Below are 24,432 nucleotides of genomic sequence, written 5' to 3'. Positions count from 1 at the left end.
TTTAACCCTTTTTTAAATGCCAATGATTACATTCTCCGAGATCACCAGACACAAAGTGTGCTTCTGCTTTGAAGTAGTTTGTTACACATGCATTATATCCTTAATGACATGTCTTATTTCTTGCATTGTTTTAGGTTGCTCGGAGGTGGGGGAAGAGGAAAAACAAGCCCAAGATGAACTATGAGAAGCTGAGCCGTGGACTACGCTACTACTACGACAAGAACATCATCCACAAGACATCGGGGAAGCGCTACGTCTACCGCTTTGTGTGTGACTTAAAAAGCCTGCTGGGCTACACTCCCGAGGAGCTCCATGCAATGTTGGACGTGAAGCCCGATACGGACGAGTGAAGGCAGAAGACGAAGAAGTGAAGATGAAAGCTTAGGAGACACATGGACTGGGGCTCATAAAGTGGTTTTAACTATTTTGATAGAGTCGGTAAACCGTTTTTTTTGGGGACCAAAAATGTTTTTAATGACTAACTGTGGTCTTTGTCAACTTCAAGTTTCTGTCTCTCGGACCAATGTTTTAAAAAGAAGGCACAAGCCAAACGCCTGTATTCATTCCCTGTTGCATTTGAGATGTCTGTGCGCGCATGTGTGTGTGTGTGTGTGTGTGTGTGTGTGTGTGCGCGTGCATACGTACGTATGTGTGGTTGTGTACCTGTACTATTATTAAGCAGCTCAAGGCAGAGGGAGCGGTATCGCGGAGAGTTCGGGTTCCGCTCTGCCTCAGTGGCACAGTGGGCAGACGAGAGGAGCGAGACAGAAACCCTGAGATAACCGAGAGAGAAAATAATAGATTAATTTCACTATCTGGGGGAAGAGTGGGCGGAAGGTTCCTGCGAAGAGAAAAAAAACAAAAAGAAGGGTTGCCAAAAAAATGTACAAACCAAACTATGGAAGGTATAATGACATATTTACATAAAAGCTCAGTGTCTCTCATTGGCAAAGAGAATATTCAGCTTGGACCAAAAAGTGTTGTTTTTAATTTGTTGTTTGAGGAGTGCCAGTGTTATATTATCGACCCAATGTAAACCTACCGGGCATATATCGGAAAGAGTATCTTTCTTACGTTGTCAATGGCGGTATTGCAGTGGAACCAAACATTCGATGCCAAGTGTATCTGTCCTTTTGAACTGAAATGTGCTGATTGGTGATCAGACGACACTATAGACACTGGCCCTGTGAGGACACGGTGAGATGACTCATACCGAGAGCTTTTGATAGGCAGACAACTGAAAGTAGCCGTTGCTTTTTAAACTGATGCGTTCGCCTTTTTACTTGCGTGTTTGCCACCTTGTTAGAGACACATATTGTGAAACTTGTGCTTTTTTTTTGTTTTGCATATACCACCAGTATTAGCAAACTGTAGACAATCCAATGTGGGGGAATTCAGGAGTCTTTGGTAAGAAGAGTTGTTTAATGTGCAGATTAGATGCATAATTTGTCGGTTCACTGTCCGTGTTGCTTTAGCCGTGTTTGAATAAGCCTCCCGTCTGTCTGTCTGTACAGTAAAATCACAAGTGAAATAGTTGAGGGAGTGATTTTGCAAAATCCTAAGAATGTCAGATTTTTTTTTTCTTTTCTTATGCAGTACATTTTGGTCATGGGACGCAGCTGCAGTGTGCAGTGTGGAGTTACAGTGTAGGAAAAAAGGGACAGGCAATATTTTTTTTTTTTTTAAAGATTGATGTAGAGAGAAGCGGAAGTTTGGTGAGATAGATAAAGGTGACTGAAAGGAGATGATCAGCTGCGAGGTCTGAAGGAGAACGAGTGATGCAAGTTGGCGCCGCTGCTTGGAAGTTTGCCTTACCTGGGTTGTGTTTGTCATTTTCCACTGCCATTGTAGTTGGATGCAGCTGAAACTCATTGCAAATAGAGGCGTTTAGGACTAGTGGCAGACATTTGTATTTCATTTTTTAGGTTTGTGTTTTACTCTTCTATGAGCAGAAGAATATTCAGTTCATAGTGAGTAACTCACGCACGATTCCACCCATACCTGTGCAGCTTGCTGAGAAACATGCATAACGGTTACATTGGCAGCGGTTTCCTTTCAACAGTGGGAAACACACTGGCCTTATGGGAAATGCCAAAGTGGAATATCATCTTAGAATACAATGTTATTGTTTACAGTGGCTGGATGTTACCCATACGGTTGAAAATAACTTTTGAAATGTCTATTTGTACAGATTGTATTTCATAATGTTTTATTGAGACCCAGATTACACAAATAAGCAACAGACAAAGCAGGAATAATAACCAAAACCCTTGTGAGGTCTTCGGGCCGCTGGGCTTCGTGTATCGTCCACCATGTCAGAAGACGGGGACCAGAGCGTTCTCACACTTTTGGATAAGTGTTGACTTATATTTGATCTTTTGTTAATATGTTGGCAAGCACACAAGCTTTCGGACGTAGAGAAATGCCTTTGCTGATCTGGGTTTCCCACTGAGTGTAGAAGAGATGCTGAATATGTCCATTATGTTTGGTTGGAAACAAACTTCATCAAGCACTGACTCACAAACCCTCGGCCATGTGCGTCATCTGACGCAACGAATTAGACAAATTAATTAGTAATAGGCTGCACAGTGCTGTCATTCTTCTCTGCATGTTGATGTCAAGGTTCCAAAACACTGTTATCTTTGTTTCGTTCAGGTTTTTTTTTCTGTCTGTCAGTGTTTTTATTTTAGAGAACTTTACAGATTTTTTTATCATAATTGTACAGGTAACGGTTATACCCCTACACACACACACACACACACACACACACACACACACACACACACACACACACACACACTCACGCAAGGTCATAATATCTGTATGTTTGGCGTCACAAGCTCAATGTGCTAAAAGACAACATTCTGTTACCTAAAATGTAGGTATTTTAACATTTATTTTGTCAGGAAAATATTCTATTGTTCAATGTCACAGATTACAATCTACTGCAGGTCTTATGTATTAATGAACTTTAGTCAGGTGTGTGTGTGTGTGTGTACACACACCAGTAGTTTGTGGCATATGCATATCTCAGAATGGATTCAGAAGGAAAACTTTTTTTTGTTTTGGATGTGTTGTTGTTTTTTGTTTGTTTTTGTATATTTTATAGTGTCTCCGTATTTTTGTTATGAGATCATTTTTATTGTATTTAGTTCACAAACATTTGAATATTTTTCAATAATTTATATTTTATAAAAGACGAGAGATGCAGACAGCTGGTGCTTTCATGGGAATATAAAGGTAGCGCAGGACAAAATAATGTAGCGATTTGTTTTTGTTTTGTATTCTTTTTTTATATAGAAAATAGACCTGTCTGCTAGAGAAAAAAGGCTGATGCTGGCCCATCAATGATTTCTGCTGGAAAGGTTTTATAAACTGTAGCTTCTATTTCTAAAATGTACTTAATGTACTTCAAAATGTTATAAAATATATGTGAACAAAGATTTCATCCTCTGTGTGGCGTTACTGTTTTGAATCATGAATACAAATTATTACACGAGTAGAAACACCATTCTTTACTATTACTATACTATTCATGCACAGTCATCGTAGGGAATTTCACAATTCTGTGTGGCGACATTGTGCTATTGTGGTATTCTGCAGAATATGGTTTGATCTAAGGTGTGTGTGTATGTGTGTGTGTGTGTGTGTGTGTGTGTGTGTGTGTGTGTGTGTGTGAGAAACAGACACAACAAATTATGAATTGAACTGTATTGTTGATAGACTAATAGATTCTAACATATATCCATACTTTCATTTAGTAATACATTGATAGGTTAAATTTAACAGTTGATTCTGCACCAATCCATAACTCAAAGTGGCACAAATTAGTCAGACAAATCTGTCTATTGTTTGAACCGCCACACTCTGGCGCTTCAAAGGGGTGCCTCGTTCTTTTTGAAATCCAAGCGGGCCACAGAGTGTCACGGTTTTAATGAGTGTGTCCCATGCGCACTGATGAGGTGACGTCAAAACAGAACCAGCACACTGGGGCCCATTCATGTGCTTGTAACCCCGGGCTCATATAAATGCCACTGTAGATAGAAAACACACAGGGCCGCGGCCTGCTGCCCCAAACACCACAGCTGTTTGCCCCCCCCCCCCCCCCCCCCCCGCTCGCAGTCGTCTAGCAACACGGCCAAAAGACTGTTTATCCGTTTTTAGCAGAAACAGAACACAATAGAAAATATTCTAAATGTGCATTTAGGTCAACTGCTATAAATGTCATGTTTTACAATGTGCAATGTGAAAGTGACAACGATGCCGATGAAATAAAGCACACGCAATGGATAAATCACGTAAGACAGAATATACTGTACGTACATGACAGCTTTAACGTATTTCTCATGGAACCCCAAAGCAAACATGATCGGGTCCTCTGTTAAAATCAGAGCCACATTCTCCCGTCGGACCTGTCGGTGGTGTTCTTGGCGGAGGGCAGGCTGAGGTCACACAGGTGGTTCTTCTCCTGTTCCACCTCCCTCGCTCTGGCTGGGCTCATGATGCAGACCAGACGGGATCGCGAGGCAGGTTTTTAAATACTTGCCAGGGCAGCGCACGTTCAAACAGACCTGGAACAAAACCAAAAACCATTATGATACCATTCATACCTGCTTATTCCACACCCAAACCCAGACACAAAGCTGGCTCGCTCGTGCAGCCAAACTAGCCCCCCCCCCACCCCCCCTCCTTCTCCTCTGTGCCTCCTTCAAAGAAAGCCTCCACTGATTTAAAGAGGTGTTTAAAAGTGAAAGACAGCAGAGAAAGATGTAAAGAGAAGAGGAAGTCTGTGCAGAGAGCGAGAACTGTCACACCTGGCAGTCGCAAGAAAGATGTCGGATGATTTCTGACAAAAGAAAAGGCAGGAGAGGCGGCGTTTCACAGCTCTCTTGACACTGGAATGCGGGCCCGTTTGTCAGATTTCAAACCTAAATATTTATCTAAAGCGTCTTACCGAGCTGCATCTGTCTCCTGCATGGAGACTGAACATGAGTGAGAAAGACAGCGGGAGATTAAACGATGCACTGGTGTAGTTATGAAGTGTGGAAGTACTGAGCTGTATTGCAATAAAAAAAACACAAAACCTCTGGAGTGAATTCATCAGGTGGAATCAAAACGGCACCATTCAGAAATCTGTCTTTTGAATGGAAGGATGTGTGTTTAAAAGTGGATTTTATGTATTGAGACGATGCTGATGAGCATTTGGTCTGTATGTCTGGAGGGTTCTCCGTGATGACACACAGCCCAATTCAAGCAGAACCCATTATCACATTAACCTTTTAAAATCCAATCCAGACTGAGCGATTGTTATATAAAACTGCAAATCATAGCTTGTTTTATGAAAAAAAAGCTCACTGCTGTAAACTGCTGTATTTGGATGTATTGAACACCATAAGTAATATACAAGTGAAATACATGACAAAAATTCAAATGTCACAGATGTGCGCAAATGTGCCGCAATGCAAATTTTGAAAACCTTGCCTGAATTTCCTCTGCACTAAACCCTCTCTGACTTTGTTCTGCTTCACTTTATCAAAGTCAACCTTTGCAGAGAGAATGTTCACATATTGTGTTATGATTTGGGTTAGAGTTAGACTTTACAGCTGCATCATCTCAAAGAAATAATCATCCTGAAAGTGATTTTCTTCTAGGCAGACCTGAAACCTTTTCATTTTTTTGTGTGTCATCTTCATTTACTCTTAACCAGTAACATATAGACAGATATTTACACATCTGAACAAAGTCTCACATGTGTAGCCTTTTATTATAATCAAAATTATTCAAATAGCCGTAGTGGTTGCAGAGATACACCCTGTTTAGTTTGGGTATGCAATTTCCGAGGAAAGGGCCTAAACATAGATGGGTTTAGTGCACATGAGCCACTATAAAACTACACCAGCTTTAAAACAATATAGTAGTATGTAGTTCATAGTATCACAGGAGAGATGTCACAGTAGACTGTCCCCACTCTGAAGTTACCACAGTACCAGAAGGGTACAGGAGGCCAAGAGCATCATGGGGGTTACTTTAGTTAGCTGCTCATTAATACTATTTATGGGGCGCACTGACAGAACGGAATGAGTTTTGAGTTAGTTAGTATCGGAGTACAAAATACGGGACTGTGGGAATGGAAAGCGATTTATGAATGATGATTGACAGCTGCAGTAGAGCAAACTGCGTCTGTGCAAAGCACCAGTTATTCAATCTTTTTCTCTCCGATGAATTACTAACCCTTCTCTCAAGTCGACAGCGGCGTGTGACGGCCATTTAAATATTTCGAGCTCAGCAGCAAGAGCTGTCAGTTGGCACCGCCGCTCGCACACCGCGTGCCCTTTGCCTCGGATCGAGTCTTAATTCGCAGCGTTGAAATAGAATTACACAAATTAAAGATTTAGAAGCAAATCAAATAGAAAACATGTGTCAGCTAGAAGCACAGGTTTTGTGGTCCAGTAGTTTGTAATAGATTTAGTAAATCTGTCCTCAGCTCATGCAATCTGAATGCATTGTAAATATCAGTGCAGCAGAACAGGTATTAATGACTCTGAAGTGAAACCTGATGGTCCTCTGGCTCCAAAGGAAATGTTTTATAGCATCTTTCATTTTAGGGACATTAATGGAGACAAAGGTCTAACAATGGGGGGCACATCATCACACAGTCTAGAATGTGTTAACACAAAGTCTCTGTCAGCTTTTCACTTCAGTCGTAATGCGTTAAGAGTCTACATTCTTTGGGCTTCAGACCTAGCGGACCTTCTGCTATGATTAGGATGACACGCAACTATATTCGTCCTCGCTGTCCTAAATCACAACCCCCCTTTGTAGAAAGAGAATCCCTGTGACGCACAAGAGAACGACTCAGTTGTTCCATTACGCAGAGAAGTGGTGAAATATGACCACAGGGTCCCAGAGAGCCCCGATCGGCCATTTTAAGACCCGGGTGCCTGGGGGACGTGTTCTTGTCCTGTTGTACCTCGCGGTCGGGGGGACTCGGGCCACCGGCCTCCGGTTGTGTCCAGGGACTGAGAGCTGCCGCGTCCTCTCAAGTATGACCCTTCTCAGAGATGGTGGGGAGCGAGAGAGAGAGAGAGAGAGAGAGAGAGAGAGAGAGAGACAGAAAGATAGCAGAGAATTAAGAGTTGATGGTGAATTGTCATCTGCTGATTTTAATCCCATAACTGTACAGGGACACTAGTGAAATGGACTTTTCGTTGAGAAAAAATAAAAAAAATAACATGTACTTAAAATACATCTCTTGCAAAAGCAAAACTATATACATTCTTCTAAAAAAGATATATTAAATAAATAGCTCCCTCCACGTGCCCACTTCACACGGATGATTATCTAGTCTGGTACTTTCCTTTGTAGCATGTGTAAATATAGATTATGAACACAGATGCATTTGTTTTCGTTCTTAATACTCATATACTCCTAACAGTGTCAGCCGTAATGGCTTTAAGTGGAGATGACGGCACTGTAAACAAGATGAAGTGTTCTAAGTCTCCTTGTTGTCAGGTTGTCTCAGTTACTGACGGAGGTGTTCTTCATGTCACAGTTAGCTTTTCCTTTTCCTGCTCCCTCAGTTTTGCATTTTGCCACCAGCTTTTTCTTATTAAAGCTCACCTTTTTTGTTCATTTAACCCGCCTGCCTGCCGCCTTGCATTTGGGTCCACCTTTTGAACTGAAACCGGAAACAAATTGTGTGTTTGCTCTCTAACATCAGGGGACAAGCTTTATTTTATTCGTGTGTTCTCGCCAGTTTACTTCCACAAATATCAGCTCAAGTGACTGAGATGTCTGCATAGGATTAAGAATCTACATTCATTTCTGAAACAAACTAAGCATAACGGAGGCGATTTGACAAACCAATAATAGCTGCCGCAGATAAAACTACCTTTCTAAGCGATGGCACCTCTGGTCTGGAGGTTCGTCACACACTCCGTACCTCTCCTGATCCTCGCCTCCTCTCATTCCTTGTATTGTTGTGTCTGAGATGTGTTGAACCACATGTCTTGGCAGGTGCGGTGACTGTATTATCCAGGCTTATGAAGGGCAGATCCAGGCCATCCTCTGCTTTGCCTGGTAATTTGCATTTTTATTGCTGTTGTCGCATCCTCAGTTAATACACCATTGACTCCCGGAGCCACCCTTGGACCTAACGGCATCACCCTGCTATCCCACCTGAAATGAGAGTGCCTGCCGGCCCCCGGATCTTCATTGGCTGGAGCTCAGGTACCAGTCGACCTGGCATTCTGGGACGGAAATGGAGTGTCCTCTCATGTTAATGTGGACTTTCCATTAGGAAAGATGATTGATTTGTGCTGTGCCGTTGCTGTGAATAGGCAATAGACTGGCACAATAAAAGAGGGAGATGGGGCTTTGTGTGCAGGTGAGCCCGCGTGTGAACTAGAGTGTGACTGAATAAGGGTGATGATGATGGTGGGGGAGGAGAGAGGAGAGGTGAGGTGAGAGGAGAGGTGGTTTGGGGATGGAGATGAAGAGAGAGGAGGAACTGAATGGAAGGATGAATACGGGAGGGTGAAGGTCAGGGGGTGAAAAGAAGCAAAGGAGGAGCAGAGGGCTTTTAGAGGTGCAGAGGCTCTCAACTGCATTCATTTCCCCGTCTCCGAACTAGATGAAAGGCGACAGCCGGGGAGAGGTCTTGAAGTCAACTCTCTTTTCTAGCAAAATATTATTCTTCGCAGACCTTTTTTTTTGAAGGAATACGATCAGTATTCACTTGAACGCCGATTCATTTGAAATGTATAGTTTTAAGCGTATATCTGGGTTACACAGAGGCAGTGTGAAAGTGTTTGTTCAAGCGCTGCGAGAGAGAAAGAGAGTGCAGCTGCACTTGGACAGGTTTTGGTCACTGTCCAGTCGAACAAGCAAATGTTTTCGCTTTTCTTTCACTCTGGGTCGACTGGGATTCAGCAACTTTCCCAGGACATCTGCTCCCCAACGCCCACGTTTGATTCTCCGTCCAATGGGAGTCCTTCTTTCAAGCCTGAGCCTGGCGGGTGCTGCCCCGTGATTGGCTACACCGGGCCAGGGCCCAGAAAGAGAAGGCTGAGCCCTGAGAATTTTTCCGAAACATTTTCTCCTCTGTCTTGGCTTTCTCCAACATCTGCTTCCAATCAGCGTTAGTGAAAAGACCGCTTCTCTTTCTCCCTGCTGTCTGGGTTATACACACACACACACACACACACACACACACACACCAGGCAACGAGCAACTTTTCTTTTTTTTACTAAAGCTTTCTTGCTTAAACTGTCAGGCAATTTGACATTTTACACATTCAGCATGTTTTGTGTGCATTATCTTTCCATGTTATACAGGTTTGACTACAAAGACAGATACATAATTATACATGAATCAATTCATGAATCAGATCTGACTAACTAATAGGGTAGACATTATTTTTTGTCCCAGGCGCACACACTCAGACACACATTGAAGACCCTTATAGCCCCCAGTACTTCATCCCTCACTTGTTCATGAGAAAATAGCATGAAAGGTCAACTTCCTTGACCACAAGCGTCAGTTTCTGCTGTTCTTTCTTTCTCACATACTTTCTTTCATTCACAGCTCTTCCCTCCTGTGTGGTCATATTACTGGTGCCTCTATTGCGTGACGTTCAACTGCAGCAAGTCAACAAACTGCAGAAAAGCCTGCTTATTATAGCAGGTACTTTCCACAGATATTCAGAAATAAGCATGGTGATTCACTGTATCCAGAGAGAAACACACAATGTAAACAGCCGTCTCTCCAGTTCTTAGTAGTAGCTCGCGATCACCAGTAAGGCTGACTGTGTTGTTTCTGCCAGTAAACTGCTTAATAGGCTCTGGCCCTCGTGGCTAAACAATCATGGGAGAAATAACTTGGAGGTCATGAGGTAGGTCAAGTGAAATCTAGATGTTATTACTAACAGTTGTGTAGAGGCTACCCCTTGACAAATCTCAACATCACAGACAGCAATAAAGGAGAATAAGGGTTTATTATAAGGAGTACCTACATTAAAATACATGGTGATTAACTGAGCTTCCATGATATTTGAATACACATTTGTACACTGTAAACCATGGCGCTAATGATAAGTGTGGCATCCAGAGTAGATAAAGATATGACCAGTGGCTTCCTGATTTTGAGCTTCCTCCCCATTGACCTTTGACACTTAACACCATTTGTTTTGTGCTCCTGCTCCTGCTGGGCAAGGCCTGATTTACAGTGCAGTGGTGCTGACTCGTCTTCAGGAGTAATCCTGGGTCAGTCCAAGCTAATAAATCTGCAGCGTGCCACTGCAGCAGAGGGTTAACCTCAAGTTTGAATGCAGCTATGCTTTATGCAATGTGTGCTCTTTCTTTCTTTATTCCATTATTTGTGTTGTTTTGTTGTTGTTCGGTAAAAAATCTGCTGAACTTAAAGAAATGTTTTGACAATCAGCATTTTATATGACTCGTGACATAGTCCAAACCGACTCTGTAAAGTCTGCACCAGGTTACAGTGCCGTGGGGAAGTTCTCTGTGTCATTAAATATGCATATGCAATTGATGTTAACCAGGCGTGTGTTAAAATGAAACTTCTTCCTTGTTACGAGCAGGGGGAGAGGGGGTCAATTGCAAACTGTATATCAATTTATAGAAAAATCAACAACGCATTCACAGAGAGTGAATGCCAATCACAGCAAATAACACATTGGTGGAGGAAAGATTTCAAATCCCTGCTGACAGCACGCTCCATAGAGTAGCATATAATCACAGCAATCATATTTTCACTCAACCTTTATATCTCTGTCAGTCTCTCTCCAGCCTGCGTTCAAATAAAATATAAAAGTCTTGTGTAATTACCTGAGCACGTACCGGGTGGTTTGAAAGTGAATAGAAAAAGGTAGAAGGGGTCGATGATGGAGGAAGAATGAATACATACTAATACATAAGGCAAAGATTCAGGTGATGAGCAAAGGGAAAGATCAAAGCTAAATTCATTCGCAAACAAAGCCCGGTGTTCAAGTAAAGACGTTTATCGATGAACAAAGGCCAAAACCTCCTATCTGCACTCTTTATTTTCTTCTTTTTGTATTTTTTTTATATCTTGTATCCTTAACAAATAGCATTCTGCAAGATAACAGCCAGTTTGTTTTAGTTTCTTAAAGAGGCGGTTTTGCTCTTCGGCCTTCGATACTCTGCATGTTTTATTTTGGCTTTGCACTTCTTTGGTTTGTGCCAATCATACACATACACCTTAATTTCACACCATGTATTTCACATCCCACAATATAATGTTATTCTCTTTTTTTGTACCGTAAAAAAAGATGGGTAGTTTAGTTTACATTTCTCACGTTTTAGTGTTGCACCACGATTTTGCATCAGCAAGAGCATCTCTGCTTTAGATTTGGATATTTTGGGGCTCTCACTGGCACGGCCCTCTTTTTCACTGGCTCTTGCCCGGCCTGACTCCTTCTGACACGGCGTACCGGGCCAAACACAGCGAGCACAAAACACGGTCAGCGCAAATATGTTTCAGTGCGATGTAGGAGGGAGGAGGCTGTGAAAAGCCGAATCTCAGCACCTGCTGTCCCACTGTTTGCAGTGAGTCATGAGAACTGGCCGATGATGTGCTTCATGACGTGTTTCATGCGTTGTTTTGGCGGAGCTTTGGCTGAGTAATAGCCCCCTACAGATGAGCTGCACCGTGATCTTAACAAGCCCAACGTGAATGAAAAGTTGGAAATAATGGAATAGTAGTTTTGTCTCAGACTGCCACTGTGTCCAGATGCATTCAGACTTTATGCAGACTGGGATTGTTGACTATGTTTTGGTTTTACAGTACATCATCCCACCTCCTCTGAATTAGCCTTCTTTGTTTTTTCTCTCCTGCCAATCACCTTTCTGCCCATTTCTCCACCTGCACTTCATCCTCTTGTCAAATCAGTTCTTCTCTTTTTAAATGCTGGTTTAACAACCCGATCTCAAAGCACGACATTTCCTAACGTTTCCGTGCATCATTAGTAGTTTTTTTTTTTGCTGTTAAGTCAACTAAACCACTTAGTGAGCTTTAGGAAAACATGGTTTGGCTTAAAAATAATTGCATCAGCTAAGTAAAAGATGTTTAACAAAGTAACATATGTATGAAAAAAAGGCTTGAACATAACTTTAAAAAATAAAGAATACTTAGTGACACTGGTCTGAAACACAATTTTAAAGGCACAAATCCTATTGATTGTTTGATCCACGTCCCCTCCATGAGCGGTCCTCATTTTATACTACGTCACTTATAGAGAGAGTATCATAATTACACTGATACATTTACATTGCAGTCAGTACAGGCTACATGGTGTACAGATGGCACACAAAAAGCAAGAAAGGCGTTCTTATTGCACGCTAAATGGCCTTCATACATTTGGTGAGAGTGGGTTTTTTAGTACGGTTTAGATTGTGTTATAATATATTCGATAACCTTGAATTACAATTACTCCTCCAGGTTCTTGTTGCCTGCAGTTTCCTGCATTTGTGTTCAAAACATCACGTTTTATGACAAGTTTGGATAATAATCCAAATCCCTTGTTCATTGAGTGCTTTCGTAAAATTCCAGTAAGACTACTGAGTGACTAAATATCTTGTCCCTATGAGGAATTTAGGCACAGCCCCTTTTGCAAAGACCACAGTGAGTGAAGTAAGCTGTTTCGACCCTTGGCACTTCAGAGGTTAAAGTTTTGTGGGAAAGGACAGAAACACCCTGGGTTTGTGTGAAGGCATATGTATACAACATGAATGAACTATTTCTGTTGCAATAACACAGTGAGTACATTTGCTTGGTCTGGAGCTGTGAGCTACAGCAGCGTAGCACGGAGGAGGGGAGAGAGGAGTGAGAAGCAGCTCCTCTGGCTCTCAGGGAGGAGACTGCCGAGGCCAGGAGAGTCATCAGGAGGCCGGGCGGGTCAGGAGAAGGTATCTTGACGGAATAATGACTGAAAACCACGGCGTGAAATTGAAAAGTCAATGTTTTCTAGTTACGACAAAAGTGCTAAATACGTTTGAGCACTTTAAATGTATTTCAAGGGGCGTGATCACTTTAGTCCGGACACAAATATGTGATCAAGATAAGACTTTATTTCAAATTGCTGTGCAGCAGCTGCAAAACAAAGAGGGAAGACTGCAAGTATAAAAGTATAAGATAACAATTAAGTGAAAGAAAGGTGCAAATCAAAAATATAGACGATGCCAAAATCCCACTACAATAATTCCTGTGTGTTTGTGTTGTGCTAGTCAGCAGATATTGGTGATAATGCTTAACAATGAAGCTCAGTATGTTCACATTGTGACTGTAAGCATACAGAGTCTATTAGATCATTCATATTCTTGTTAATCCGTTCAAAAAAAGTTACTTTTCCCAGGCTGATAACGTCTCTGATGAATTATTATCAAAGCAGTCAGATGATTCCAGTCTTATCTGATTTTTATTTAATTTCGTGAACTGAATCTTTAGCTGAGCGCTGTGACCAAGGAGGCCTGAGCGCTGCAGCACCTGGGAGAGAGCTGTGCAGGTGTGTCACAGAGCTCACCTGTCCAGCACCACGGCCAGCTCCTCTTCTCCTAAACACCTTACACACCATCTCCTGTCTGACAGCGCTGGTCTGAGCTGTGTCAGGCGGTGGACAGACACAGTTTAGATATCATCTGAGCCTGCAGTGCTAATGGTTTTCATCTCCGGATATGTGCATGTGCTTGGCAGCTGAAGGGGAGCAAAGGAACGGAAGGACTTAAGTAGCCGGTCTGTGATTTGACAGAACAGAATACCAGAAATCTCTTGAAGATCCAGAGTAGGAGACATTTATAAATTGAGTTTAGAAGTTCAATATTACTCTGCAAGTTAGTGTTTGGGTGTGTCAATGATAGCAAGCCTCTACATTTAACTGTATGAATGGTCTCTCAGCATTTTATGAAATACTATATTGTTTAAAAATGAAAATTTGGAGCCAATACACAACAATTATAGGTGAAAGAATGTGTTTTCCACCTGAAGAAAACCTTAAAAAAGTCTTAACATGACAATATCTGAAGTTGTCCAACTGCCTTTGTACCGTTTTATCTTTAGAGACAATGTAAATATGTAATTTTGATAAGTAAGTCTGATATAAATCAAAGATAATTCCCTTTTGGTTTGAAACAAGTGCTTTTTGTAGCAGAGTAAGTGTTTTACTAAATGCTAGACGCTTGTCTTGAAGCAGGTGCCAAGCGGGGACTATGTTCTACTTTCATAGATAAAACTGGAAGTATGTCAGGGTCTGTCTGTGTCAGTTTGAATAAAACAGTACAAAATTAAAGTCCAGACAAGTTTACCAAACAAAATGAGTGAAAAGCAAACCGAGCCTTTCATGTGTACAGTAAGCGCTATCAGCAGCACATGTCTCCCTGACTCACAACCACAAGACAACGTCATCACTTTATTATTAAATGAGCAGTGACATATAATGGGAACCCACAATAGCCTTTTACCAATATTTACACAAACTGGCATCAGCCTCCCTGCGGTTGCTCTGTAATCACATGTTTACTCTGACTCTGCGACGCTGATATTATTCCACAATAAAACAATCCGTGTGCTCACATCCTCTTTTCTCTCACCGTGTGAGTGAATAAAGTCATATGATGATGTGCCGAGAAGCTCTTGCTCACAAAACCACAAACCATACCCCCCATGCCCCACCCCACAATCACATATATGCTCATGCTGCCCATGAAGACAGTAACTGTATCTCCCAAGCATCCTTGCCAGCTCTCCTGGTGACTCAGAGCTCATGAGAAAGCAGACCCAGAGCAGTCTGGTGCCAACTGGCCACCACTTCACTGAGACGATGAAACCTAAAGATGACATGAGGAAAAAGCAATGCCATGTTTAGCATGGAGTGCTGGAAGGTGGGGGTGGGGGGGGGAGGATGCTGTTCACACGCCGTGGAGTGGACGGCGCTACTCGGGTCACAGAGTTTCCCTCTCAGAGATCTGCTGGCTCGCTTGTGGATGCTGAATCAGTGCAGAGGGTTAACTGGAAGAATCTAAATCTCTCAGCTGAGAGAGGGGTGTGCATGTGAACGTACTATAGCGGTCGTGATTTATGCTTCTTTGTGTATTTTGTGAAAGAAAAGAAGAAGAAAAAAACGTGCAGATTCCAGAGCAGTTTTGCTTTGCTTTGAGCTCCTCTTCTCACATGAAAGCATCGTGACGAAGGAGGTGGAACGATACACGTTCCCATGGCAAGAACGGCTGCTGGAGACATGCGAGGATCTTAGAATGATAATGCTCTCTAAGCCTAGATGAAGGTCAATGATCTCTCTTTATTTTATCTCTTTCCTCCATGTTTTGGCGCTCTCATCCCCTGCAGTGGTGCAAAGTCATTTTATCCGCGCATGTGTGTGTGTGTGTGTGAGCGTGTGTTTGGCTTGTTATAGGATTTGACACTACACAGATCCTGCTGCTCTTTATCAGTTTAACACACGGGGACTAGCCAGAGATTACTCACCAGGCCATCATGCAATCCCTCTCGTTCCGCATGGACGTTGTGTAATTCTCAAATTTGAGCCGTGCAGCTGGATGACCGTCATTGCACTTAAAGAGGTTGTTCGCAGTTGCTTTAACATTTGCTTGTTTCAAAAGCAGTAAAAAAACAACAAAAAAAAACAATAAAAAAACTGAATTTAATTAAAAGTGACGAGTTTGAAGATGGAACTGTCAGAGCGACAGCCGTCTCGTGACTGTAGCCAAACAGATGTGTACACAGATCTTTTTAAGTGGTAACGAGACGTCGCCACTCACTGGCGCATGTCACCCTCACTGACTCCCACTGCAACTTGTGTGGCACTTCTCTGTTTGGTCTGAGGCAAGGTGAAACAACACGGCAAAGTAAACAACCCACGATGCGAGCTAACTTTAACAAGCTCGGGCTGGGCCTCGCTGCCGCCGCCGCTGCTGTCACTGAGGGGGCCGATAGGGGTGATAGTTTTAGAGCCTGGGACGGCGGCCTGAGTGCTCTGAGTGGGACACCCTCCCAGGATTTTCCCACATCACTGGGGGGGCCGGGAGGGGCTGAGGCAAGAGGTGGGCTTCTCGGTCCAAAGCAATCTTCTGGGCTGTGGCTGGGAAAGGCTACGGCCTGCTGTTCTCACCATCTCCCCCTGTAGTCACTAACCCAAAAGAGAGAGAGAGAGAGAGAGAGAGAGAGAGAGAGAGAGAGAGAGAGAGAGAGAGAGAGAGAGAGAGAGAGAGAGATACCCAAGGCAAACTTGTGGTCAGGGAATGAGCCCAGAGTACTGAGTCAGAGGACAGCTGATGTCTTGTGAGAGGCGACCGGCTGTCAGGTGATAACACATTGAAACAAAGCAGAGCAGAGTGACACTGCTCTTGAACATTTAAATATATATATATATATATATATATATATATATATATATATATATATATATATATATATATATATATATATATATTATATATATATATATATATATATATATATATATATATATATATATATATATATATATATATATATATTATATATATATATATATATATATATATATATATATATATATATTATTTTCATTGGGATCTTGGAGCGATAGAAACTAATGTAGATTAGCATCAATGTTTTCCTGTCGGGTGAAGTTGTGTTTATATCTTCTCCCATATCCAAAGCCAAACTGTAGTCTTCCTTTTCAAATGACTCATCGGAAAACTGCATAACGTTTACAACTCAGCGTGCCTACGCAACGTGTGGAGCTCATGCTTACATTTCTGCATGCGTTCTCTGTCGGGAGAGAAGTGCTTCTTTTCACAACACTTCATTATGCTGCTTTTATTAATCTTCACTTACTGGCTGACCCGAGCTATACATACATTGTACTTATACTTCAATTGTACATTTTGTTGCCTTTTAGACTGTTTATACTGTGTCTACCATATATCATTGTACTGTATATGCTATGTATTAGTGACTGTCCTTAGTGTATGTAACATAGTTGCATTACATAGTTGCATTAACTTGTTTTGTTATTTTATTTTGCATGTGACAGATAGATTCGTATATCTTTTTAAGCTTTTATTTTATGGATAAATAAGACAAGTATCTTATTACATGTATCCATTTGTGTTATTTCCACATGCTGTGTGAGAATAATAGTTCATTTCTCTACTTGATGTACCCAAACTGTTTGCCTACAACTTAAAATAACTTAACTTAAAAATGTGTATATGTGTGTTTTATTCTTGGCCACAGTTGTGAGACCTAATCACATCCAAAAACAAATCCAGACGACACTCTATTTTGTTTCTCATATACTTTAATATGTCAGTTTATTGAACAGTTTGCCTGTAAACTCACAAAAACATCGCAATATTTCAGCAGATTGTGAACACGAAGTAGGCCTGTGGCATTCGGTTCACCTACATCTGGAGAAATATCAACTGAATGTGCTGGCCAAATGTCAATAAAGGATTATTAATAGCGATTTCCTGTTCTAATCAAAAAAGACCAAGAGAATGTCTCAAGTGAGGGTTGATGGTGTATCATGAATCAATGTTAAAAATACAGTTGAACTCGGGGTAAAAGTAGAAAACACTTCCTCAGGGAGGAGGACATACTTACCCTTGACATTCTGAAAGTACAACTCATTGGATGTGCAAAGTAGCTAAAGCAGCTATGCAGCACTTTCAGTTTCCCCTCGCTGTCAGCAGATGAGAATGGGTGGGCAGCACAGATAAGGCCTGAGCAATGGAAGACTGGGGGGGGCAGTCTGTTGTGAGGTCACTGGCCAGGCAACCATTAGCTACTTGTAAACACAGTGCTCACACACACACACACACACACACACACACACACACACACACACACACACACACACACACACACACACACAGTGAATGACCAATTGATGATTCGACAATCTTCTCCATATTCTGTTTAGCTAGAACTGCTCGCCCCAATAGCTCTCTCTCTCTCTCTCTCTCTCTCTCTCTCTCTCTCTCTATTTCTATCACACACACACACACACACACACACACACACACACACACACACACACACACACACACACACACACACACACACACACGCACGCACTCACTTGCTAAAAGAAGCAAATACAGGAAACCACTTTTATCAGAAACTCCGCCCGACAACATTTTTTTGCTGCACTCGCAAAGCTGAATGCCTGATAAACCTTAACCGACAAAAAAAAAAAAAAAAAAACCCAAGACGTGCTTTGTTTTGATTGAACTTATCTGAATGATAAAAACTGACTATCACATAATGTAGCATACAAAGAAAGAGGTTGTTTTTTTTTAAAACATAGGCAAGGCAAGTTTATTTCTGTAGCACATTACAAGGCGATTCAAAGTGCTTCACATAAAATCATTAAAAGCATCGAAACATAATGCAGAGAAAACAGGATTTAAAAACAGTTGAGAAAACATTAAAACAGTCAAAAAGCAAAATAAAAATTGAATAAAAGTTGCAGTGCAGTTTAAGACACATACCACAAAGTAATTTTGGCCTAAATGACGCTTCGCTGATCGTGCCTTATTTTTTTTAAAGGTAATTGTCTGGTACATTGTTTGTTTGAACACAATTTCTCAACACAATCATCCCTTTCGTCCCAAAAGAAGTGACAAGTGAGACAGGCCCCTCCGCTGCAATGACCACAGCTGTTTTGCATGATAGACGATGAGCGATAACCCTCACCGCCCCCCCAGAGATACTCTGGTTTAGTTTCTGTCTGTGTCTGTTTGTTAACCTAAATATTGTTGAACTGTGTGCGTGGCCGGTGACACAAGAGAACGACCAGAGCTGACCCGAGTGAGCTCGCCCGATAGTGCAGTCGACGGGACGACGCCGAGTGGAGCGCTGGCGTGAAAAGTTGGTTGACTCTGTTTCCGGGTCGGGTTTGTGCTCTTTATGGTGTTGACAACCAAGGCATGTATCGGACGTGATGCCCTGTGAGTGGTGGGTTCTGATCCGCCAGAAGGCGTAGTGGTAATTAACCTAAAGACCTAATAAGAAATGAATGTACTGGTAGCTACTTAGCATATATTTTCGGGACTGCACACAGCACTCCAGAATGGTCCTTTAAGAACATGACAGTCTCTCTTAACTACCCACCACTCCTAAATGCTGTCTCAGAGCTGGGATCGGTGCTACTTGTTGGACTACTTGTGGTCATATTTTGCAGCTTAAGACACTGCAAAATATTCAGTGAGATGACATAACACAACCAACACTCACACGCTGGTTGTGAGAGGGCTTAAACGTCTTGGGATGCCCAGAAAGGGGGCTAAATTGCTTGCCAAGTACATTGCTGTCTGGGCTATCATTAGATGTTGTCATATTCTTATAAGGCATAGGCACTATACTTATATCCTTATGTGCCTTTTATTACCTCTTTACATGTTTTTTATTGTTTTTCCTTTTAAACCAGGGGTGTCAAACATCCCTCTGGCGGATCCGGCCCGCCGGGTGACTGTTAAAATTACAGAAAAAAATGAAAAAGCGACAGGCCAACATTAGCCTAACGAGGAATACTGTGACGGATAGGATTGCCGATCTTTCAGCAGATTTGGATAGCCGAAAGAAACATAAAGTCAAGTCATTTGTAGCATTTTCAGTTGCAATCGATGAGAGCACTGACATTACAGATGTTTCTCAACTGGCCATATTCATGAGACTTTGGCGGTCACCGAGGAGTTCCTTGAGTTGGAACCCATGACAGACACCACTACAGCGAATTACACTTTTAGCACTCTCGTTGAAGCGCTGGGGCGGGTCTGACACCCCTGTTTTAAACTGACTCAGTGAGCATTGCTCAAATAATTGCAATGTATTTTTTCAAAGATGTAAATGGAAAATAAATCTCTCGAATCTTGGACTGAGTCGGCCTACTATGGTCTCTAATGTCAAGACCTATGTCACTGGTCCATGTATTTTAAGGACATATAATATTTGTGTCATTGTGCGGTTATTCTCGTGCAGACATGAGAGGGACCGGCACATCGGGGCTGAGAGAGAGAGAGAGAGAGAGAGAGAGAGAGAGAGAGAGAGAGAGAGAGAGAGAGAGAGAGAGAGAGAGAGAGAGAGAGAGAGAGAGAGCAGATGCTGTGAATAAAAAGCATTGCTCGAAAGGAAAATTCTGGACCAGCTTGGACTTCTCAGTGAGATGACATAACACAAATCTCATGTTGCTGCATATTTCATACCTTGTTAAATATAATTAAATCAATGTTTACAGGAAGAAATACCCGTAATGCATTTATTACAGCGGCAGAGTTAATGTTTACAAAGGTGTCATGAATAAAAAAATCTGTGTTTTGAGAGCAGTTGAAAAAAGGGAGGGGTGCACCATCTGAGTGTGAGCCTTTGTGAATAGTTTATTTTTAATCATGATGAGAGTTTAGTCGCATATTTATGTCAGAGCAATATTAGTGCTGACACAGAACTCTGCGACACTGCAAATGAAAGAAAATTACCTGATTAAAATATGTCCTTATCCGATAGATCTCATGTTTCTGCTATCCTGAGTAGGTTTAAACAAATGCGAAGATTACACTATTTGACCAACGTCTGGAGCTCTTTATTGCCAATAGCGTGTGACCATGTAGCAAAGTATTCATATCAAGTAGAAATGTGTGTTAGAATTAAACGATGCTCTTAATGCCCACAATCGAGACACATGTGCATGTGAGTGCAGCGGAGACAAGAGTCATTCCCGGGGTCTGCATGTAGAAGCTGTGTATAAATTACAACGACCAGGCCAGGAAGACATTACTGTAATGCAGAGCATCTGTGGGTGTCAGAGGGTAGATCTATGCATCTTCTGAGCACGGACATGTTTTTTTATTTACCTGTGGATGAATAAAGAGATGATTTATCAATTCACCTCTTGTGTTCCCCACTCTCTCTTTCTCTCTCACCCTCACCCTCTCTCCTCCGGAGAATTAATCAGTTGTCTGACACATGCACCAAGGCAGACAGGGAGGCAGACAGAGGGAGGGAGATAAGAAGAAAGATGATGGGTAGGAGGGGGGGGAGGGGGCTGAGAGGGATGAGGGTGATGAAGGGGATGAGGGTGGCACGAGCCAAATTGGAAACATGTCCTTTCAACATGTCTTATCTGAGCATTTTATCTTGGGAAAAGAGGCACACGGGGGATGACCCCCACGGTTCAAGAGCCTAACTTAATTCAGTGACGAAACCGTGGCCGGCTCCTCACCAGCCGAACACACTGCAGTGGATGTGTCTCTCTCCCGAACACCTGCAACCCATCCACCGGACAGAGGTGGATGGGTCAGCTTCTTGTAGCCTCACATTTTCTTTTGTTTTTTTATTTGAAGTCAAGTAAAAAAGTATTATTTAAAAAAATGAAGAGAAGATTGTGTGTCAGTATCAAGGATACACGTGGACCCACACACCCACCTCTAACACCTTTAAAGAAATAGGACTAGTGTGCCTATGGCCCATCACAAAGCCTCTATTTTTATCCAGGCCCAGGTGGGATTGGATCCAGATGGGGGACCAGATCACCTCTCTCTCTCTCTCTCTCTCTCCCTCTCTCTCTCCTCTCCCCTCTCTCTCTCTCTCTCTCTCTCTCTCTCTCTCACTCTCTCTCTCTCTCTCTCTCTCTCTGCTTGAGTATTGAGCCCTCGGACCTAACCCTTTCGATGCCAGTCCCACTTCATCCCCTAAAGACTGAGCGAAGAGCTGAGAATTAAATCAAGAGGTGATATAGTGCATGCATGTGTGCATCTGAACTGGTGGTGATCCCAATAATGGCATGGAAACTCAATAACTGTTTGATATGTGGGATCTATTGATCATTCTTTACCATGTAAACAAGACATTATCTGTTACACCATGGCCAGCCAGGAATACGATCCTCCCAATACACCTTGCAGATCAACTTATCTCCATAGTGGCAACAATAATAACGTGGCTTGTGTTTCCAAAAAAAAAGCATAGCGCGAAATATACATATACAATGCAGCACAATTTTTCTTTCAGTGATGACTTTGCAGCTTGACTACATTACGGGCCCATTCATGTTAAGTGTCAGGGCAAGAAGGGGTCGTGCCTTGTGATCCAATGGCAGGGTAGAATACCCCAGACCCAATGGGTTAACCTAACAGGAAACCTGGAGGATACACCCTATTAGGCCTGTGCTTCCTGCTACTTTGAGGCGTGTACAATTTATGAGCCCAGAGGTACGGTGCACCACTGCAGATCTGATGGATTTCCTCTTTCGTTCTCCAAAAAAGACTGAGCCGGAGCATTTTATGAAAGAAAAATGGGAAAGAAAGAGAGAAAAAAAGGCAGATAAGGTGAATAAAAGAACCATCTGCAGGGCACTCTCCACAGCTTTGTGCCAAACAGTCTGGAAAGAATCACACATTCTGGCAGTACATCCCATAAATATGCTCTGATCCTGATAATTCAAATGAAACGTAGGAGGATATTAAATAGATCCCATTGCCTGAAAGCCAGTGTATACCAGTGCCAGTGGAGTGAGTACAGTAACTCACTAGGAATAGACGCTTACTAGAAATAACTCAAAATTTATAACAGATTTACATGGAAGGCTACAATTTCCTTTGCTACATCCATACAGGGCAGCTCACATCTTTGTCGCATTGCACCGGCAGACACTCGTGTACATACAGGGTACTTATTTGTTTGCCCAATGTTCTGTATTTGTCTGCATTTCCAGGTGGTGGAAGTGTCTCTTCTCTGGAAATGGTTTCATATGACTACGCAGGAGCTATGACATAACTGCTGCTTCACAGGGACGCAAAACATGAGAAACCACAACGACATACTGAGCAAAAGAGTTGGATTTTTACTCCTTAAACACATTTGTGTGAATCATAACTGTGCCAAGTTAGTCATCTGATCTGCCAATGTTGCATGGAAATGGACACGTTCTGCTTCTGGTTCATGACGATTTTCATGATCTGCAAGCGGGTGAAAAAGAAAAATCATCAGTGTTCTGGTGCTTGTTTGTGTGTGTGGGTGAAGAGAAGTGCCGCTTACGCATTTGCCAAACCATCAAACAATGTCTGTGTGATCTTTCTGCGGGCTTCACACACTCATTGCGTGATGTAATATGTGCTACGGCTTCTCGTCTGCAGTCTTCGCCTTGCAGCGTTGCAGCCTCGCGTGACAGACACCTTGTGTCGTGAATTCCAGCAGATGTGATTTTTAGAACATAGAACAAGTCCAATGTGTTACGTTCAAACACAGCTTGAGTGTAGGAATTTAGGAGAGGTGTTTGTTCTCTGGGGCAATAACACAACGTTAAGAACTAATGAAATGATATTACACTTTAATTAGTTCTGTTTTTGTGAAGAAATAATGATTGTATAGTATGTTAAAGGTCCAACTTAGTTCCATTGCTCCACCAGTGTTGGTTCAGGCAGCAGGAGGACAAGGAGAGATAGAGAAAAGAGGAATGAGAGGAAGTAGAAAGTACAGGAGGAACGGGGTCAGGGGGAGATAAAGGATGGTTTAGCAGGGAGGAGGGTTGGATGGAGAATTTGGAGAAGAATATCAGGAAGAGGAGGATGAGACAGGAGATAGGCAGGCAGTCTCCACTGCTGTCAGATATGATAGAGTAACTCAGCATCTTGGAAGAGACTGTCTCCAACTATTATCAAGATGCAGTAAAACACGGATCCCTGCATTGCTCAGATACAGAACTTGTGGATCACTTAAGCAGAAGATCAAAGCGTGGATCAATTTAGTGGAGCGGTGACGGTGTTCACCATCAGTAGTGATTCCAAGGTTAGGGGTGAAGTTACAAAAACACATTAGTTCATCACCAACTTAATTTCACTGGGCCTGAAATAGTGATCAATGAATGAAAATGTATTGGAAGAATACCAAGTGAGCCACCAATAAAGCTAGAATCAGAAGTAAGAGTACTTATAACTGTGTTGTCAACGCATGTTAACATAAAAGGGCCACAATTTTTGGCCACAAGGGGCAGCAAAAACAATCAGTGCTGATTTTGATTTGCTAACCTGTTCGCAAACCGTAGCTTATTAGCTCATCCAGTAGACACAGAGCAACATTAGCATGCATTTGGAGCTGTTTTTCTGGCCACCTGGTGAAGTTCATTCTCCTTTTTGTTTTGTTTTTGGTCTCCACCAACTCTTGTGGTTAACATCCAAAAATACCTTATCTCCACCGAGTTGCTTGAGTTCCAGCTAAGTTGCTGGGGAACTTGTGTTTAGTATATTTTGAATGCATGTATTGGTGAAAATAGCTAACAGCTGTAGCCGGGGCAGAGTTGGGTGATAATTGGTGTGTATAATCTGTGAGTTCATGCGACACCTTTCACACACAATCATGTGATGCATTTTTACAATATAAAACCCACTTCAACATATGTTTTGA

General features: G+C 42.2%; 1 protein-coding gene across 3 annotated transcripts in view; it reads left to right on the top strand.

The window, feature by feature from the left end:
- ets1 (v-ets avian erythroblastosis virus E26 oncogene homolog 1) overlaps window positions 1-927 on the top strand; it is a gene marked incomplete at its 5' end in the record, with an annotated part of 32,507 nt that extends 31,580 nt beyond the window's left edge. For all 3 annotated transcript variants that reach the window (XM_079224764.1, XM_079224763.1, XM_079224765.1), the window contains one exon: window positions 135-927. In XM_079224764.1, the coding sequence (XP_079080890.1) occupies window positions 135-350 (216 nt within the window). In that variant the 3' untranslated portion in view covers window positions 351-927. The remainder of the gene's footprint in view (window positions 1-134) is intronic.
- Window positions 928-24,432: the final 23,505 nt, after the last annotated feature.

Source organism: Taurulus bubalis (assembly GCF_910589615.1).
Source record: "Taurulus bubalis genome assembly, chromosome: 10".
NCBI lineage: Eukaryota > Metazoa > Chordata > Actinopteri > Perciformes > Cottidae > Taurulus > Taurulus bubalis.
Note: the sequence above shows the minus strand (reverse complement) of the source record. Positions and strands in the feature narration are given on the sequence as shown.